Here is a 22012-nt window from a genome sequence, read left to right as displayed (position 1 = left end):
GTGGTCTGACAAGACAGAGCTCACACACCAGTCACAACAGTGACACTAAGAGCATTTATTTCCTCTAATCAAATGTTTTATAAAACATTTGGAAACAATACTTTAAGATCAATACACTTTGTTGGATTAGGATGAAATCTGTTTTGGCAGTCACTTGGTGGAGGCAGGGAGACAGACAGCCTTTCCTTAGAAAATTAAGTTAAAAAATAAGCAAGTTTTGCAGGTGAAATGGACAGGTTTCTATTAATCCACTTTGCTGTATTACAGGGTAAATGCTTTGAAGTCCTAAAATTATACATCACTCAGCTGTATACAATGATGTGGCCCCCTGCTGGAAAAAACACTTCTGCTAGGAAAAAAAACCCCAACATACAACTGTTGGCTTTGTGAAAATCTTCATCTCCAATGAAAATAAATATTCTGTGAAGACTTGCCTCTACTTTGTTTTGGACACAAGGATGATTATATTTTGTTGTAAAGTGTTCTTCTGTCCCACAGTCCTTGCAAACTGCCTTGTTAGACTTGTTTGAAACTTCTAGGGTTAAAATTTCAAAGGATTACCTCTGTCTTTAATGTTAAGTGCACAACTAAGTATATGTACTAATTTGCAATTAATTTATTTCTTGACTCAGGAGCCCTAGTCAGGAAAACATCATCTGCCATGAGTTTTCCTTTGTATCATTAGAAGCTGAGGCCACTTAACACCTTGCATGATCGCGTGCTTATTCCTTTTATGACTTCCTCCCACGGGACATTTTGGAAAATATTTTATGAAGTGGATCACTGCCAATCTCTGGGTAATCTGTCACCATGTTTACTCAGCAATTTCTGTACAATTGAAAACTTTTGTCTCATTCCTGTTCTTCCGCCAAATTACTGGTAAACCAGGGGGAGGGGAAGGGGGAGGAAGAGAGTCAAAAGCCTAATGCATAAGAAAGAAATAGCCATCAGACCCCCCAAAACTGAACTTAAATCTAAATAAGATAGAAGCCAGTATTGAACAGAGAGTATGTTTATAAGCATCAGTGTTTAAGAACTGATGTACGTAACCTGAAAAGCTGAGCAGTAGCCAATTGACAAATCTAAGAAAACCTATATAAATTAAACTATCTGGTTATCAGCTGTATACAAATACTAACAAAACTTTACATCTTAATTTAGAAAATAATTAAAATATGCACCAAAGTCCTCCTTCTCAGCTAAGGCAACAAATATGCTTGATTTCAGTACTTAAGTATTAATTTAAGTATTCAATATCGATTTCAATATTTAATTAATGAGACACTAGCTCATTCTTGTGGTTGTTTTCTCTTAGCGATAAAGCAAAACAAATTAGGCAGAAGTCTCTGTCCTAAGTGGTTTTGACTGGACTGGTTATATATTGGCAAAAGCAGGAAAAACATTAAAAATCATGTTTTTTCAGCCAAATGTCAAACACTGACTTTCCAAAACATCTGGTTTGCCAGCAATGCATATTAATAAATGGACTGGAAATCCAGTAGTGGTTTAGCTTTCTACTTCAAAAAACCTATACAAAATAATGTCAGTGGATTTAGGAGATACCTATATGTCCTGGAAAGAGCAAGAAACTTGGAAAGAACAGAAAGAAGGAATGATGAAACAAGGGAATAAGTTACAAGGTTTTTATAGTACATAGAGAGGTAATAAGGAAATGGGTCTAAATAAAGCTATGAAAACTTATCCCTATTTCGTCCTTCCGATGTACATTAGGCAAGTGCCAGAATTACATTTCTTCTGAAAAGCTGTCTGTATATTATCATTTAAATGTATTCATAAATAAGTTAAATAGTTTTTTATATATATACAAATAAATAATTTAGTATATCTATACATAATTATAGCTATATTAATAAAATATATAGATATATAAAAAATACTTAACTCTCTCAGAAGAATTTTTAAAAATTCCTCTATTCTACTACCAACTTGCACTGGCAAACTTATTCTATGTCATAAGTAGTAAAAATGACAGCAAGAACTAGATTAGCTTCACTGAGTACATGGGGCTTTAGATATTTACAACTTTTTTTAAAACATTAAATTGTTTCTCTTCATTTTACTAACAAAATCTAACAGTTCTGCTTGTTTTTTGGAAAAGAGAACTCCACCATTTCTGCAATTTAGAACTCAAACCTACTGAAGAAAGATTACTACACAGGAAGTAGGGAGACCAGAACAAAAAGGAAGTACACACTGTTCAGTTTTACAGGGAATCTTGGTCAAGCCACAGTCTGCAGAGACCCTTGCTTAGTTTTACCATGTGCAGTAACAAATATCTATAGAATTACAGATAAAAACCACTGGTCATTAATAATTTGTTGAGCGTTTATTACCAAACCTACCTGTAGGAATAATGAAAGATTCTAAAGTAGCATTTCCTCGTTTACAAATATAGCCAAGTTTCTGACTGCATTCCCGATTCTCCCACTTAGCACCTTTGCCAGGATTTAATGCTGCACAGATTTTTCCAGGTTCTGGAGAAGGATATCCTTTAAAAAAAAACAAAAACAACCAAACAAAACCTCAACAACAAGAAAGTATAAAGCATATCATGGTTACTTTCCCAATTACTCTCACATTCTAACCTGTTCCATGCTTTAAGATATATTATCACATAGACAACTATGATTCTCCACAGTCCTTCAGACTAAATTCCCTTAAGAGAGATGTTTTTTCACAGCAGCCACAAGCTGAGATATTTACCCAGTTCACAATTTAACAGCCTCTTCACAGGTTCAAAGTCTTGATGGAAGGTGTTACAGTGCACCTATTCATTTTGTTTGGGTTTTTTTCCCCTTTCTGAATGAAGAATGTCTAAACTCCAGAGCACAATCTTTAGGTGAAAAAATTGTTCAGTAAACTAGTTAAAGTCTGTGCTTAGTATAACAATAAAGACAGAAAAATAATAAGTAATTATCTTGCTAATGTGAACTTCTTGTCCACTTGTCTAAACACTACAACAATAGCAGGATATTTGGATAGTTTCAGTTGAAGATTAACAGAAGCATCTAGAAGAAAAGTAGAACTTGTAGAACAGAACAAATTTCTGCAATAAACTGGATGAACTTTTCAAGATCTCGTCTAATATGATTAAACTTAACATGAATTTTCTCTCATTTCTAAACATATGCCACTATACTACGTAACAAGCAAGTGTCAGTACTGCTCAGCAATAAACACAGCAAAGCAATATTTTTTTTTATGTGCAATTTTGGTCACTGAAAATTTTCTTGTATCATTATGATTTAATTACCTTAGATTACAGTTAGTCTTATATTTGCAGTCATGTTATATCTTCTTCCCATGGGAGAAAAAGATATGCTACTTCAAAAAGACAAATTTAAATTCTTTTAATGCACAAAAAAATTCAGCTGTTGGCAGTTAGCTCTCACAAATGCCTAACTAGCATAATTTTAGTTTAAATGTTGGTAACTTAGTTCCCATGTTTTTCTGTTATTTACTTCGGCCTAGTGAGATGGAAGAATATCAAGCTCCCACAAAGTCTTTTAAAATACAATAGTGGAAGAACAGCCAGCTCTTGAACATCCAGGGTAATAAGGATGAGACAGAGGTAGGCTGGCCAAAGTAAAGTCATGAAGGAGATAGCACAAATATAAAATAGGTTATTATGCACTTAAAAGTATTATCTTTGAATAAAATTAAGGAACATAAGCAGTTAAAGATAAATGGAGCCCATTTTGATTACACCAAAACCCATCTAATTCTTTACAGGACAAATGAGAGTTATCTGCAGTTTTAACAACATGAAGAGCTCCCCTTGCCACTTTCATTCCACCTCACAGTCAGTTTTCCCCCACTCTTCATTACATGCAGATCCTCATCAGTGCATGTAGATGACAGACCTATAAATACTTTCACAGCAACTTGCAGTTCAGCCCATCTGTTTGCCTTGTGTGCTCACTGCATTAGAGCGCTATTTATAAGTAGTTCAATTCACTCTTCAAAGCTTACCTACTCAAGAAGTTTGTCCACCTAAAATGTGCTTTTGGCCTTATCTACACAAGGAAGCCACAGAGTGATACGATGGAGCATGCATTTATAGTTACTGCAGGTTAAATACATGTGACATGCTCAATGAAGATAAAGAGTATTTATAGTGCATAATTTTAGACATCTACTTTAAATTAGTCTCCAAAGGCTTCCTGAATAGCCAGTGCAAGGGTCGTGCAAAAAGACACCTTAACATAGGCACTCTGAATAGTAAACCAGAAAAGCACCTCTTCTTCACCATGTACACAGATGGCATAGAGACTAGCTTTTTAATAATGGCACCAGGGTTCAACATTGCAACCACAGGTGTGAAGTAGCTGGGTCTGCTTCACAGTAGACTAACCTAACAAGTTCAGTTTGATATGTGTTACTGCCATGGGCAGGTTAATCCCAAACAAAAATGAAAATTTAATCTTTAAGCAAACAACAAAAACAAATTGCAAAGGAAAGGAATTTAGAAAAAAAAATTAAAAATACCCTGACCAGTCTAATATCACAAATGAAGACACCTATAGCATCAGATTTGTGCTGTATTCATATAGAAATAAAGTAGACTAAGAAAATATACAAATGAAGTGTAAACAGATGACTTTTAAAACTTTCCTCTGGATTTTAAGCCTACCATTTCCATTGTGAATAATAAATTAAGCCTAGTGTGTATCCCTAGCATAAGGGCCATTACTCACGGTGTTTTTAACGACAGTCAGAATCTTTCACCATCAAAACAAATTCAATAACTGCAGAACAGAGTATTAGAAAAGAAATACGTTACACAACAACCGATTTTTTGCCTTTTAAACTGAGTAGCAACATATTTAACCTTACCTGGAACCCAGTTTAAGTATCGAAAAGGAGCACCACCAACCCATTGCCATCCGCTGTTGAAATTCAAACTGTTAAGACCAAACCAGAGAGCAGAACTCAGTCTGCCAGTCAAACCTAGGTAACAGAGACAAAGAGAGATACTGGAAGAGCACAACAAGAGCAAACACTTTCTTAAAACTTGAGAGCTGAATTCTAGCTAAACCGTCTCCTCCTTTTTCCCAGTGTGAGTTTTAACAACTCTTAACCTTCTAGTTAAGATGGCTATGCTAAATGTGCAAAACACTCCATCTTACATTGGTCACTTTAGCTTTAGAGTTTTCACATTTTTAGCTGTGTAGAATTTCATTACAATAGAAAACAAAATGACACTTCTGCATGTTCTTTGTAAACCAATGATCATAAATATGAAACAAATAACTTTTTTCCAGAATTATAAAATATTAAATTGATAAAGTTGCACAAAAGGTCACAAAACCAAAAATCCATTTTCTAAAATGAAATGTGAACAGTTTCCTATTGTGCATTTTCTCTTCCAATAAAATTAATAAGAGTGAGTTTCAAATTTACAAAATATTGTGAGGTAAAAAAAACTGTTCACATTTTACCAAACTGCATTAAAATGTGATCATTCCAAACATTGTCTTTCTAACAGCGTATCTTGTACATTTTTCAGACTCATCTGATTTCACGTCTTTAGTCGATGACAAGCCAGGCTTCCAAAGCCAGTTCCAACTTATTGCTCTAGTTCTGAAAAGCACCTAGAAATATCATGCTTATGTATGGTCCTGCTGAATTCTCTATCGTTATTTACAGTTAGAATTAATCAATTGCCTATCTCTGCCTTTTGTATAAGAATTGGAAGCCCACCTGGATGACTTCTGATTTTTTTGAAATAAATGTATTTCTGCATAGCGCACACAAAATCATTGTGCAATATATATTATTTATTTTTGCTTCTACCAATGGCATCACGCCAGTATGCAATTTTGCTCCATATATATTAATTGTCTTTGACACCATGATTATGGGCAGTATTTGAAGGATGGCAAGGTTAAAAGGAGGGGTGGTTAAGCACTGGAAAGGACTGGAATGTCATACCAGAGCCTGATTTGGCACCAACACATTAATGTGCTCCAGTACTTCTTCTATACAAACAAGTTGTGGTTAAGACAATGACATGACAGGAAATCCTGGTACTGCCAGGGTAGCTGTAGAATGAAAAACAGATTTTCACATACAATTGGCCGCCATACCTACTAGTTTGCAATCAAAACTAACCTAGTAATAACTCACTCCTATATATTAGAGCCAGATTGCTCCCTTAAGCATTAATTTCAACAATAATTTCATCACACTCAGTAAAAAAAAAGACCTGTGTTTTGACCAAATCCCTAAATTGAAAACAAAAATTTAGAGAGAACAGACTGTTCATAGCATTAAAAAAAAAAATTTATCATTCCTCTAAGTTAGAGAAATATGAATTTGGTGGATGGACTATTAGATGGATAAGAAATTGGCTGGATGTCTGCATCCAAAGAGTTACAATCAATTGCTCAGTGTCCAAATGAAAACCAGTAAGAAGTGGTGTCCCTCTAGGGTCTGTATTGGAACCGACACTATTAAATATCTTCATCAGTGACATAGACAGTGGGATCAAGCATACCCTCAGCAAGTTTGCAGATGACACCAAGCTGAGTGGTGTGGTTGATTTGCTTGAGGGACAGGATGCCGTCCAGAGGGTCTTTGACAGGCTTGGAGTGAACCCATGTGACCCTCACAAAGTTCAACAAGGCCAAATGCAAGGTCTTGCACATGGGTAGGGGCAACCCCGGTACCAATACAAGCTGGGGGATGAAGGGATTGAGAGCAGCCCTGCTGAGAAGGACTTGGGGTTACCAGTGGATGAAAAGCTGGACATGAGCCGGCAATGTGCACTCGCAGCCCAGAAGGCCAACCGTATCCTGTGCTGCATCCAAAGCAGCGCAGCCAGAAGGTTGAGGGAGGGGATTCCACCTCTCTGCTCCGCTCTGGTGAGACCCACCTGCAGTACTGCGTCCAGTTCTCAGGTCCCCAGTACAAGAAAGACTTGTTAGAGCAGGCCCAGAGGGGGGCACAAAAATTCATCAGAGGGCTAGAAAACCTCGCCTATGAAGAAAGGCTGAGAGAGTTGGGGTTGTTCAGCCTGGAGAAGAGAAGGCTCCGGGGAGACTTTATTGCAGCCTTCCAGTACTTAAAGGGAGCTTATAAGGAAGATGAGGACAGACTTTTTACCAGGGCCTGTAGTGACAGGACAAGGGGCAATGGTTTTAAAATGAAAGTGTAGATTGAGCTCAGACATAAGGAAGAAATTTTTTTACTATGAGGGCGGTTAGACACTGGAACAGATTGCCCAGAGAAGTTGTGGATCCCCATCATTGGAAGTGTTCAAGGTCAGGTTGGATGGGGCTTTGAACAACCTGACCTAGTGCAAGATGTCCCTGCCCATGACAGAAGGTGTGGACTACATGATCTTTAAACGTCCCTTCCAACCCAAACCATTCTCTAATTCTCTGATTCTATGAACTTATGTATTACAACATATAGCTTATGGCACAGGATAATTCATCTTCCACTGATGTAATATATTCAAAATACTTTCTAATCTATTTAATAGATGAATTAGTGAACTATTTCATGTGTGTACCCAGGCTAAGAAGGTCATAAAGAGGAGACTGTCTCACTGTAAAATTTTAATATATTCAAGTACAAAAATGCTGACTAGTACACACAAAAAGAAGACTACAAGGATGCAACCTTGGTGTCTGCATCTTTGGCTTATAAATTATTTTGCATTTTCCTGCATTCCAACACTCATTCTTCATTGCTTGCATTACTTAATTGCTGTATTTTTTATGTTACTGTAAGTTTTGGCAATACTAATCAAGATAAAATAATCATTATCTGTCCCGTTTTTCCATCTGAATCATTCAAGACAACAATCTAAATCTACTAACTACCAGAAGCAAACAAATACCAATTTTCAAGATGGAACATGCTCTGTAAGGGTCACTGTTACAATAATGCAGTTTTTCTTTAAAAAAGATGGATAATATTACCCTACCTGTCAAGTATGTTTGTTCATGCAACTCTGTGATGCTTAATAACTCTGCCTTCTGTTGTTGACAGCTTTTTCTTGCCTGGTGCCATTTCAGAGCTGCCTCAGAGTTTATCTGGTACTGGACATTTGTTAAAGGATCCGTATTCCACAACAAATCAATACTATTAACTGTAGGAAGAAAAAGTAATGCTGTAACTGATCATTGAAGATGGAGACAGGTAAAACATAGAATAAACTGCATAGCAAAAATACACAAAACCTAAACACTGCTATAGACAACTGGTTTGAAAGGAGTTCTGAGGTTCTTTAATGTGTTAGTAAATCCAGGGCAGAGCTAAGCCACGACAGCTGTGTTGGACAGTACACCACTAATGAAAAAAAGTCACCATTTTCTCTGGTATAACCAAGCCGCTGTTGAAGGTAGAAGATAAGTGGCTAAAGTAACGCTAAAGGAGTTGATTTGTCACTGTGGAGAAAAAGACTAAAAACTTCCAGACTCATGCTAGCTAAGGTGTATATCAACCTGACCATTTTTCCGAGACAAGAAACCCCAGTTGTTTTACTAATTTTGGGTACTATGTAAATTGGCAATGCATTTTCTTACTATGATAGAGGTAATCAGACCCAAGCACTGAAAACAAAACTTACATTATCAAAATCCATATCCATATCACACTTTCCTGCAACTTCTGATTTGTCTTATGCATGTACCTGACATACCATCATGCTTTCTTCTGCATGTGACCTGACTGTGATCTCCTTGAATACCTGAACTCGGCACATTCAGGCAATGCCAAACCCATGAAAACATCATCCAGCAGGGTCCATCATTAGAAGTGGTCCCAGAAGGTACCATACTCCTTACACTGCTGCAGTCTCTCCTGGCTTGTCTCAATTGAATCCCCACAACAAGCAACAGAAAACAGTGTGATCTTGCTCTGCGAAAAATGAAACCTACAGGAGGCCCCAACACTGAGCTAAGTATCACATAAAATGATCAAAGTTGCATGACAAAAGCAGAATATAGCAGGAGTCACTGTATGTCTGCCAACAATAGTAAAATGACTGAAATTCCTGCAGCCTGTATCAGAGTTTTTCAAGTTGCAAGCCATGAAAAATTTGAGAGAAAGAGGTCTTTTCCTTTTCCAAATTCAGAGAGCTCAGAAAACTTAAGTGTGCAAGTAAGAGGAAAACAGTACAATAAACAAAACTCAAGACAAAGGATGACCCATATTAAATGTCAGCAGGTCAGTAACCAGTTCCCCTTTTTCCTGTATTAAATCTGATAGTCTATAGATAAGATGAAGTACTTCTTTTCAAATTATCCTTATTAAAAAAAAAATAAAAATAACTTACTGTAATAATGACATTTGTCTAAAATGGGAACTTTCATCCCATTATTATTATCCACAAACCAACTTCCATCCAAAATATCTTATGACTATCAGAATGCAACATTTCTTTACTACACTATGTGCTACAAGACCATAAATTCCTGGGCACCAGCACAAGCCTGGGATAAAATGGAGCTTGCAAAAATAGTAAAATCTATAATTCAGTAAAGAAAACAGTCTCTGACTTGATAGAAAGGGTTTTCTAAATTTTGTACAATTATTAGAGAGGAAGAGGAAAACAAGTCTCAGGCATTTGTCCAACTTTCCACCTCACTCCCCCAGCCTCATAATTTATAGCTGACTTGCATATGGTGCTCTCCTATAAAACTTTGGTCTTTCATAAAAATAAAGTTCATTTCTGGACCTTGGAAATCTTGTTTGTAAGATATTTGAGTTCTATGAGGTCAAATACCTTCACAGAGCAGGATTTTTGAAAACCTATATGCTATTGTTTAAAGCTTAATATCCCCAGAGAAACCAAAAGATGAATCATTTTTCTGGAATGATATATTTTAGCATCTAAACTAAATTAATGTTAAACCACACCTGCCCTTAGTACATAACTGGAAAAAGAATAAAAAAGCTGAACTATATCCATATACAGATGAATTCAGCATGCATTTTTTGTATACACTGAAATTAGTGAGAACTAGCTATTTCCACTAAGATTAGTATCAAAATCTCAGAAGTACAATATAGTAAGTCGGAAGATTTCACTCATGTCTTTGAAAGTTGTCAGTCTTCAAAGCAAAGCAAAGCATACCAAAAATGCATTGAATTTCAGGTATAGCCCTTTACAGACAATTCAAACTTATAGGAAAGGCATAATGTACTGACTAATGCAGACATTTATGACATTTATAATTTTAAAAAGTCAACATGATTATCATATCAAAATACAGTATTTCTCCTGAATTAGGAAATGGAAGAATCTTGAGAGATTTTAATTTTAAAATTGCAAGCTGAAATCTGGCCTTTGACTAGCAGTAACAATAAAGTGTTCTTGTTTGATTAGTTATCCAGCCAAAGTAAGTTGGAGTCTCACTCCAATATCTTTGGAAACTGCATTAACAGAATCATGGCAAACAAAAACTGAATATAAATCTTGTTAGACAGTCTATAAAATAACTGCCATTGCTTCCTCTCTGAACATACAGTAAGGAAGGAATCTCGTAACATAGACTTTACAGTTTATGTGAATTTATAACGTTATATAAAAAGATATAATGCTGTCAATAGTAAAAAAGTCTAAATTATATAAAACTCCCTTCACATGATTGTCTTCACTTAGATATCTTTTCCTAAAGTGTTCCTCTTTCTCTTTTTTCTAGATAAATTTGTGAGGTCCCAAGTCAGGTTATGAGTTCCAGCTAAATCAGAAGAAACAACACAATTAACCCCATATAACTTAGTTGACCAATTCACCAGGCATTCTGAACCAGACATAAAACCACAATGAAAAACCCTTCAAAATTCTTGAAACACCAGCATGGCAAGAAAGCCTGTCATAAAAAATAAACTCAGTATCTGTGAATGAATACAAGGATGTAGATTTGCCCAATAATTAACATACCAGGCTAAGACTATTTAAATATTTCCTCATTCTCTGCACTTTTTGTTTCCTTCCTAGTCCGCTGCAAGTTTTATGCATCACTTATAAGGCTTTCTAAATTCTTCACAGGAATTCTAGCTCTTTCATCTGTCAAGAAAGGGGCATCAATGGATTTTTGCCCACTTGAATATAGGCACACTTCATGACTCATTTTCCTGATGGTCCTACACTGTGGAACTTGTTTTCTTCCCCAACACCTACTTTTATATTGCGATGTAATCATACAGCTCAAAAAGACAGAGTGTAACCTGTAAAGAACCAGTATTTCCTAGGCTACTGAAAACTGGATGATGCAGCAACACTTCTCAGTTTCTTCCTGTGGGATTTAAGTTTTTACTGTCACTGTATCAGCATCTCTTTTTAAAGCACCAAATAATGGGTCATACTCACAACTATGTTACCTCCACTGGTCAAATTTACCTCCACTGGTCAAATTACTACACGTCTACTGATTATAATAACTGTTATAAGTATAGTTTTACGCCCTCTTCATTTTGGAGAATATTTGAACTGCTTTTGCTTGCAATGAAAAAAAGGGACAGGTTCAATCATGGTAATTTCACTGTATGTTCATCCAGACGCCAGTATGAACAGCTGTAACAGTTTGCATCACATATTTTCATGTTGGGTCCTTTGCTCTCCCAGACAGCTTAAGAAACAACAAACACTTTAATCTCATCAAATAAACTTTAACAAACAAAGACTTAAACATTCTATGTTTAAAGGTGCTGTTGAACTTTATTAATTTATCACTCTCTCATGCAGTGCATTCCTCTTTCATAGGGCGGACTAAAACTTCTGCTACCACAGCCCATCTCTCGTTAAAATATATGACCCAAACTTGAATATTTCCTTGAATCAGGAAGGAAACATGCAGGCAATCAGCATAAAGCAGCTTTTTCCAAAAACAATCACAGCCATCTGAATGGATTTCCTTGAATTATGCCAAAGAATTAAACAAAATTTTAATGATGCCTCCTATTTGCTATACTCAAAGAATGTTAGACAGGTAGCATTCTCAAGTTGATCTCGCATGTGCTGTATTAATGGGATTGCTATTCAAAACATGCTTTTAATATCTTGAAAATAATACTGGCATAGGCAAAAAAGAAAACAAGCAATTTTCATTTGTCTCAAATAGTGAATGCAACATTCATGGAAATCAGGCAAGGACACTGATACTTCATCATCAAGCCAGTTAAGATCAACCTACACTGTTTTCTTCACATCAAAGGAAAGACATATTTTTCTGCTTAGCTGTGACTGTGGTCAGCTGGAGCTTTGCAGCAAAACACAATAATAAAAGAAGGGAGGGAGAAGTGCTACCTCCCTCAGCATGACAGAAGCAGCAGCAGCTTGCAGACTAAGTGCTTAGTACGTATCTTACAGAAGTTCAGAGAAACTTCATTCAAATTTAAAAGAATTCAAATACATACAGGCATCCTGCACCTGGGTAGGGGCAACCCCTGGTATGAGTACCGGCTGGGGGACGAAGTGGTTGAGAGCAGCCCTGCCGCGAAGGACTTGGGGGTACTGGCAGATGAAAAGCTGGACATGAGCTAGCAATGTGCACTTGCAGCCCAGAAGGCCAACCATAGCCTGGGCTGCATCAGAAGAAGCATGGCCAAAGGTCGAGGGAGGGGATTCTGCTCCTCTGCTCCTCTCTGGTGAGACCCCACCTGGAGTCCTGCATCCAGCTTGGAAGCCCTCAGCACAGGAAGGACATGGACCTGTTGGAGCGGGTCCAGAGGAGGCCACCAAAATGACGAGAGGGATGGAACATCTCTCCTGTGAGGACAGGCTGAGAGGGTTGGAGTTGTTCAGCCTGGAGAAGAGAAGGCTCCAGGGAGATCTTATTGAAGCCTTCCAGTACTTCAAGGAGGCTTCTAAGAAAGATGGGGACAGACTTTTTCACAGGGTCTGCTGTGACAGAAGAAGGGCTAATGGTTTTAAACTAAAAGAGAGTAGGTTTAGACTAGATGGAAGGAAGAAATTTTTTACAATGTGGCTGGTGAAATACTGGCACAGGTTGCCCAGAGAGGTGGTAGATGCCCCATCCGTGGAAACATTCCAGGTCAGGTTGGACAGGGCTCTGAGCAACCTGATCTAGTTGAAGATGTCCCTGCTCATTGCAGGGGCGTTGAACTAGATGACCTTTAATGGTTCCTTCTAACACAACCTATTCTATGATTCTATATTAACTCAATTTACTTAAAGTGATACCAACATTTCTAAATAAAGTTCTGTATATTTATAATAACACAGTTGAAACTCTAACTATACTCAAACCAGGAAATTTAGAATATAAATACTTCTCACTGATTGTAATTATAGAACTGCAATGTAGCACACAGATTAGGGAAATACTGGGATTTAGTAAAAAATTCATGTAAGCTCTTTCATGTTTAAAATGCAGCTCATTCTACAAAGCAGCCTTAGCTTTCAATTAAGCTATATCCTAGCTTCCAATTCTGCTGATAAACTTCTGCATGGCCCTTTACACATACTAATGTAACATCTTAACATCTAATTAACTTTCTATTTAAGTAAATGGTGCAATTACAGATTCCAGCATACGATTACCACACTTTCACCTGGATGCAATTGGTCAATATTTTATGCTGAGCCCTATATTTGCATATTTAAGAAGTTCCTAAAAGAATAGGAGGCTGCAGGGAGACAGAAAAATGCACCATTTCAAACTGTATTTTGTACAGGAAAGCACATGATAAGGACACCAATATTTCCAGGCAGCTGAGTAACAGCATAGCAGAATATTGAACATAAAAAACTTACATTTCAATGGGCAAAATCCATACATCTTGTCAACATCAAAGTCTGAAGTGGTTCCACACCAGAACCAGCCATCTGATCTGCCAGCATCTGTGCAGTCAGCATACCATTTATCACCAAACTTAAAAGGGAATACACAAGGTTCTCCATTGGCATTTCCTTTCACTGTGTAGGTATCTAAGGAGACACAACAATTTAAAAATGTATAAGCACTAATAGGCATAGGATATATATCAGTTCAGCTTTATGATCATATTATAGCATATTATAGCAAGCAGAGCTTGCTAGCTTAGTATACAAACTGTACTAGAAATGGGACATTGATAATTTTACTCTCTACGTCTAAGCTGATACCCATGTCCACAAGAAGAGAAAGTTTTATTGCTTAAGGAGACCACTGACTGGAACTGACTGAGCCAAGACAAGTACACTCCCATGTTAAATTTTACGTGCATAACAATCAAAAGTATAAAATCCACACAGTTAAGCAATTTTCAAGCACAAACAACTGCTGATTCTTCTGTCAATAACCCACTCAGTTGCTGACCATTTTAGACAGGGAAGAGCACGTACGTATAAACTTGAAAGATACATACCACAGAGTGACTCAATATACTATGCCCAAATAAAATTGCCACTGGCATCTAAAGATAATTTTTGCTTCCTCAGAAACCTGACTCAATGAAACTTACCAAAGTAACTAAAGCAGTTTTCTGTGTGTGCACATATAATGTGCATGCATTGATGGAAGGATGTACAGAGGAATGTGTACAACATCCCCTACATGACAGGGACTGCTAGAGAGGTGACATACCAAGGTCACTGTCTCACAAAGCTGCTAGAAAACAAAAGAGGAAGGAATGGCAGGCCATCACTCCATCTCATCCCTCTCTTCTTTCACATAATTTGCTTTGCTAGGGTCCTTTTATTCTGGCTCTAGACCAAGGACTAGTACTGTAATCAGCCTTTGTGTAAACCCTAGAAGATGCTTCCTTACCTCCATGTCCATTTCTCTTTATCAAAGAATACTAAATGGGAAGCCAAACATATTCCCAGATACTTATCATAAATATATCTATATGTGTATGTATCATACCTAACTTTTTCAAATTTAACTATTTAAATTATCTTATTTCTTTGTCTAACACTTCCACATCAACTCTGAGACTCACTTCAACACCTAGGAAGGCATCTTCAATATGCTGGAGCTGAAGACATCAAGAGTTAATTAAATCTTTGCACCATAATCTGTATTTTCTCCCCAAGGGGAAAAAAAATTATCAACAGACTATACACTCACACTAAATCTTTCTGTACACATGTAAATAGTAAAAGTTATCACTAACTGTTGTGTAAAAGTTGTACACATGTTCTGAATAATCATAGACTTTTTTTCCCCTCTCCAAATGAATCACTACTATGCACGGTTAATTATCTATCAGAACGTTGACAACTTTGACAAAAAAGCAAAATGAACCCCTCAAAACACACACTTAAGTATTGCTGATTTCACCAGAAGTCACACTCACTGTTCCTTAACAAGATGAAGGAAATTCTCCTACACATCTAAATATTTTAATCAGATACACATAAAAATGAGTTTCAAATACAGAAATTAATTTACAGAACTTTACCTTCATAGCCTCGAGAACACAGATCGTCTGTGGTTCCGTAGACTTTCCACCTACTCCATAAACCAGATCCCTTGTACAGCATAATATTCCTTTCCTGTCTGTTTCCATAGTTGAAAAACAGATCTTCCCCTTGGATTGCAAAGAGAGTCTCATTTCTGCATTCCCATCGCTGAAGTTCACTAGCCTTGTCACAAGGATACAGAGTGATCGGAACCCAGTCTTTCTTCGAAGGCACTCCCAAGCATAATTTGAATGCTATGCTCATAAGCTGGTGATCTGAGACCCACCTGAATTTTTGTGACTCATTTTCTTGAACACAAGGAGCAGTAGTCACTGAATTAGAACTTTGAGCCAGTACACAGCGCTTGTGATCTTCATTATATATTAAGAAGATGCTAGTATCTGTAAGACAAAAAACACAGGAATCATTTGGTTTGAAGTAGTCTCAGCTACTATCTAAATGAAATATGAATCTGGACACTACTCTTGGGGTTAAAAATCTCATCATCTGTTCAGCAAAAGAAGGTGCGGTACTTCTGTGGCCTACATCTGTTGAAGTGACTGCAGAATGCAACTAGTTCAGATGTGAGGAGATTTCAACTATTTTGCTTTAGTGAAAGCACTGACACTCAAGAGTGCAAGGCAGCAGAGATGCAGATCTAGTGTCTCCTGTAGCTTTAAAGCATGGGCTAAATTGAAGAGAAAAAACACGCTTGTGGTATTATTCCAAGCTGCACTCATGGGAGTTACTGAAACAAGGGAGCACGCACATCGTACACTGCAGATCACTGAGCACTCCAGCAGTACTGGTTCCTTGATCCTGACTCCCAGGCATGAGGAGATGAAACAGCCACTAAGTTCTTCAGGCTGCGTTTCCCTACAATGGGGAGTTCTGTTCCCGTAAATTCTGCTAAAAATCCTTAAGGCCTTAACTGAGGGTAAGGTTACTTTTTTAAGCTTTATATACAAGCTACCGTTAGGGCTAAAAAGAAAAATTAAACAAATTCTATAATGGAGAAATATTTAAGGGGAGAACAGGTTAACCATAGAAAATTTTCCCTTCTCTGCTGAGGCTCCAGTATGGAACTGATCATACTTTTCTGCAGAAGAACAACCTGGGAACAAATAACCCCTCTCAAAGAAAGAGCTGACCTAGACTTATCTCTTCCATGGTTCAGTTTCCTTCTCCTGTCCTTTGGCTTCCAACTCATTGGGAAGTAGTGTAAAACTGATGAGCACTGGAGACAGAAATCATTGTCGTTTGCCAATCTGTTTTACTCACAGACAATACAAGGAAACGTATAATTATCACTGCTGGTGATAACTTTTTTTATACTGCTTTTCTACTAGCATTTAGCACAATGTTATTGTAAACTGATATATGCAATGCTTGCAACTCTCCTTTTCCTGAAATATTATTTAAAGTTTCTGGGTAACAGAGATGTCAGACATTTTCACATGTGTAGAAAACACTGCCTGATCTTTCAAACTGCTAAAATTGTATTTGTGGCCTAAAATAACATTTCTTATTTTATGTAGCTTATGGTGTTAAAGAGAGGACATGAAAAAGGTCAAAAGTCTGGATCACTGCACCAAGCCTGAAAGTGTGCCAAGTTTTGGCTTCAGAAACAAGGTTAGAAAGCTGAACAAAGAGGTCTGGCCAGTTGAGGGGAGGGAGACAAATCTTTGGTCCTCTGCTTTTCTGACTGCACCTTTACAAATCATTAGCAATGTGTAAACGCAACAGGGATGCTTATATAAGGGCCCCAGTGCACACAGGGCTGTGACAGGGAATAATATATAGGTAAGCAGCTAAAGGGCCAACATAGCCAAGCAGGCAGTGAAAATAAGTTGGCACCAAAACAGGAGGACAGAACAGGAGGTAGCAGGATGCAGGAGCAACTGTGTGGCTGAGACTGTAGTTGCAGGATTTCCTTCCCTTCAGCATTGCTCGTCTCATCCATGACCATACAGCAGACTTGTAGCATGCCCCTGTGTTGCTCTAGTTTACAGCTTTATTTCTGTGTTTGTTCTGTCTGCTTGGACACCAAAGAGGATTCTCATACAACACTTTCCGTGTGAGTTATTAGATAGTCTAGAAGAATATGAAAGAAGCCAGGCATTTGTGCAACACTCTATGCCCTGCCAACTCTTCTCTGTAAACACTTGATACTGTTCCTGTCAACATGATGAGTTGTATCTGTAAAATGGGCTGAGCAGAATTGCTCATATAACCATTAACTGTGTTTCACCGTTCTGTAGCAATATTTGTTGTAGAGCTCCCATAACAGGGTGCTATTCTTCGCTATAGATGATCTATAGGTGGTACACTTAAAGGTCCACCACAGCATGATTATGAGTACCACAGTCTTGTGTATGCTGAATTACACTAAGTTCTAACAGACTAATCCATGTTTTGAAAATTACTCCTCGAAGGAGGTTCTTCAAAATGTGTAGAAACGTGACAGGCATAGGAACCTACTTACCTCACCATTATAACCCATACAGGGAGATCTAGGATCTTTTCCGTCAACTGTCCCAAGTAGATCCTAATAGAATTTTTTTCACAGGTTTTCATTTTTCTTCACCCACGACACTGTGACTATTTGCCTAGCTCTGGCCACAGCTTATATCCAAAGAATTGTACCATGTACTGCAAAATCTCACTGGCCAAGTATTTTTTCCACAATAGCAATTTCCAGTATGCCAGCATAGCTTTGCACTCTGCAGCATTTGCAAACTCTCACAGATTATGCAAGTGTAAATCAAGAAGTAACTCATGAAGTGCTACTGGTGTTAAACAGTAATGGAGAGCACCAGAAGAGCATACTGAAGTGAGAAAAGCCAGAAGTGAGAGAGGGGAGAGCAATGAGGCAGCAAGCAGGTAGGAGAACTGTCTCCTCCACACAGACGCTCGCTTACCGAAGAGCCTACAATGATTGCTGCTAATTACAAAGCAAGAAAGGCTACAAGGCAGTGTTGTTATGAAGTTGTGCTTCAGCAGACTTCAAACTGGAGAGCAGAGGATGCCGAGAGGCTTTCAGGAAGGGCAGATTCAAAACTTTCACTGAAAAATAGCAATGCGTTGGAAATCATGGTAGCTCACAGAGCGAGAGGGTGCAAGCTCCAGGTTTCACCTGATTGCACAGCTTTAATCCATGCCAGTACCTCAGCTACCTTAACATCCCCCATGAAAGTCATCTGCCAAAAGTAGGTCCCCAAAAGCTCCCCCCACTGAAGACCAGAGCAGTGGGGGAAAAGCAGAGCCCCAACACCAGGCCCTTCTGCAGACCTCGGCGGCGAGGAGGTATCTGAGGGAAAACTGGGTGATGGTGTTAAATTGATCAGGGGCTGAGGCCCCAGGGCGGTGGGGGGAAACTGAGGCACCGCCGGTGACGGCCTTTGTTTGGTGCCCACAACGCCATGGGCACCCAAAAGGCCGCCTCGTCGGGCAGCTTCGCCCACCGGGCACCTCGGGGTGCGGGTGAGGGGGGTGAGGCAGTTGGGGCGGGCGGCTGAGCGAGGGCCCGAGGGCAGGCGGTAGCTACCCTCAGCCCCCCGCCCCGCCATATCAAGGCTCTCCTCAGGCAGCACCGAGGGGGTTAAAATGGCCGCGGGCTTCTCCACCTGTGCGGACCTTCTCTTCCCGCTCCCCCCCTCCCAAGTCCCAGCTCAGGCTGGGCTCGGTGCCCACCGCGACCGCGCTCTTTTCCCGGCACGTCCCGTCCCGCACAACCCCAGCGGGCACTTACCCAGCAGCGGAAAAACCCGGGGGAGAACTGCGAGGAGCAGCAGGATCAGGGAGGGAGCCATCGCCGCGGCTTCGCCCGTGGCGCCCCGCCGCTGTGAGGAGAGGGCTTCCCGCCGGGCAGGTCCTCCGCACTTGTGAAGGGCTGGTGGATCAGGGGAAAGCTCTGGGCTCGAAAAGATAAGGAAATATCCTGTCACATGGGGCGTTTTGAAATAACAGGAATTCGCTGTTCAAACTTTGCTTTCCTAAGCTGATTTTTTTTTTTCCCCCCTCAGCGGAGGGAAGAGCCTCCTTCCAGGCATATGCAGGTGATAAAGTGATAGCTGTGGTGGTTCTTTCTTTTTTTTTTTTTTTTTTATCCCCTTGGCGACCCTATCAGCTTTGCATCTGGGTCAGCGGTCGTTTTTTCAAGAAACTGAGCCAAACCCGCGCCGAGGGCGCAGGACATCCCCCTCCTTTCTGTCGGAGGCGAACCCGAGTCTCAAACAAAACCCCCGCTCCAGCGACTGGGTTTCTCCCGAGAGCGAGGGCTGCAGGAGTAGCAGAGACCTACTTTTGGGAAACCGGGATTTGGGCTGCCCCCGTCCCCCATCACGCCTCCGCCACGTGCGAGCAGGCTGCGCCAAGGACCGCCGGGGAGCGGAACGCGGGGCCGGAGCTGGTGGGGACGCACACACGGGCTTAAACACTCCAACGAGGCATTTCTAAAAAAAAAATTAAAAAAAAAATCAAACTGATTTGTCTGTTATTTAGTTATTCTTCTGACTGTGGTGGTTGTATCTGCTGTTAACAGGATTCAAATCTTGCTCATGAATTGGGGTGCGAAATAAAAACAGAACCTTGCTTGCTAGCTGGGTTTTCACGAGCTGAAGCACCTAGGTGGAATTAAATAATCTTTCTGAAAACCTGCCTTTAGAGGTGTTGTGCTGGGTGGGAGACCTCTCTGTGCACTTTCTTGTGGGGAGCAGCATGTCATGCCTTAGAGGCCAATATATGGTCTGAAGAGGCCCAAAGGGATTGAAAACAACAGTCTAACTGCTGTGTTACATATAGAGGCTTTTGTAACGTGTGACTTACTGAGCGTTATGATACAGCATACATGAATTGGCGAAGCATCAAACCTTCTGTGTGTGAAGTATATTGTACAGCAGCTCTCCCTGTACTGCCATGCCCTCAGAAATCCCTGATAACTATTGAAAATCTTCAAAAGCCTTCTTGCTGGAAATTCTGGGTGGAAAAGTAGAGCACATCCAGGGAAACACCAATGTGAGATGAGTATGGAGGGAGACAAGGCAGAGTGAGAAGGTACTTGGACAATATTATTAGAGAAGAAGAAACAAGGGAGATGAAGTCCAAGCTCATTTGAACTTAATGATGAAACTCCCCTTAACACCAGAAGGGATTCCAGCCAGGCACTTCAGCTGTGCCGGGCCCTCCTGTGGACTACATGTGGGGAGTGAAAAAGAAGCACTTTACAATTTCTTTTGACATCTGTAGACCCACATAAAGGTCAGGAACAGCCTGGCCCAGAGACAGGAGGTGGGAAGTATTTCATCCATGATCAGCATATTGTTATGCTGATGAATTCTCACTTGGGAAACTTCATCTCTTGCTGTAGTGTATGGCAAATACTTATTATTCACTATTTGCAATGGCCTTTATGCTGAACAACTACAAGATCCAAGGGCTAGCACTGAGGAGATTATAACTTACTCAGATAATCGTAGTACAATTCAGAAATGAAGAATTCCTCCATATTCTGGCACTACTACCTTCAAAAGATTCAGCTGTTCAAAGCATGTATGAAAAGTGTTTTTAGAGGTGGAAGAAAAAATAGTTTACTAAGTCACCTTAATATGTGTTTACAGATTTATTTTACTAGCAGTTAGCAACATCTGTAAGCCCAGGAGAGCATCTAGTGCTGGAAGGAACAAGTCAGAAGATGGAGAATAATGCTGCTGCCCTGACAGAATACTGTTATTTGTAAGACCATCACTGACAGTTTGGGAATTCGTGGTATTCTTTTGGCCAAAGGGAAACAGAGGAGGGAGACACTGTGCGAAGTTCAGTCCCAATGTAAGTAAGTACAACTGCCACAAAAGCCTTTAGATCAAACTCATATGATTCAGATAGCAAAGGGGGCTGCATATAACTGAAGTGCATGTATGTGTCACACAAATAGGCAAAAAAATGGGGGTAAGTAGTTGAGTAGTTATACCTATTTGGCAGTCAGGGCTTGTACATACATATATATACACCCTGCTTAGGACAGCACCGGTCCAGATGAGCTTATTCACATAGCATCCGTGTCTCATCTGCAGCATACTCCTCAACAATTATGTCTGGATCTGAGTTGCTCTTTGGGAATCATCATGCAAATACATGTATCGTATATTCTGATCTGATATAGTCCAAGGGAAAGATTTTCTCTCTTTTGAGACAAAAGGATTCAGCAAAGTCTCAGGCTATAGTGATTTGTAGGCAAATAGTTACCAGAAGTCTAATCTGCTAAATAACTAATGACAGGATACATGCCCTAGATAGACATATGTTTTCATCTCTCTTAGTGGGTAGGAAGCCAGCTGCCATTTACGTTTGGAACAGAAAGGCCTAAATTCCTCTGAAACAGGTCGGACCCTCTCTGCTTCTGGCACGTGCAGTACTTGCAACTGGTGATTGTTCCTGGCAAAATACCTGAAATCCTGAAGTCACAGTGGCCATTAACTTTGATAGTCAACAGGAAGATGGAAAGTTCAGTCTAAATGAAATCATATCCAGACCTGAAACATAATATGCCTATTTTGTTTGTGTTGAAGCAAAACAACTAGATTATTATCTGTCCATTCACATTTGCATCCAAGATGTTTTTTGATG

The 22012-nt window shown here is 39.4% G+C and overlaps 1 protein-coding gene across 2 annotated transcripts in view; it reads right to left on the bottom strand.

Annotated features, from left to right (window-relative positions):
• Positions 1 to 20090, bottom strand: part of LOC309417136 (macrophage mannose receptor 1-like) — a gene marked incomplete at both ends in the record, with an annotated part of 63163 nt that extends 43073 nt beyond the window's left edge. Inside the window, 6 exons of one of the 2 annotated variants that reach the window (XM_082014581.1) lie at positions 2364 to 2510; positions 4858 to 4971; positions 7958 to 8122; positions 13757 to 13930; positions 15388 to 15789; positions 19140 to 20090. In XM_082014581.1, coding sequence (XP_081870707.1) covers positions 2364 to 2510; positions 4858 to 4971; positions 7958 to 8122; positions 13757 to 13930; positions 15388 to 15789; positions 19140 to 19200 — 1063 coding nt within the window. Of the gene's footprint in view, positions 1 to 2363; positions 2511 to 4857; positions 4972 to 7957; positions 8123 to 13756; positions 13931 to 15387; positions 15790 to 19139 lie in introns of those variants that run through there. The other variant, XM_082014582.1, reaches the window with a different exon arrangement.
• Positions 20091 to 22012: the final 1922 nt, after the last annotated feature.

This window comes from Phaethon aethereus, assembly GCF_964289735.1.
Source record: "Phaethon aethereus genome assembly, chromosome: 2".
Taxonomy (NCBI): domain Eukaryota; kingdom Metazoa; phylum Chordata; class Aves; order Phaethontiformes; family Phaethontidae; genus Phaethon; species Phaethon aethereus.
Note: the sequence above shows the minus strand (reverse complement) of the source record. Positions and strands in the feature narration are given on the sequence as shown.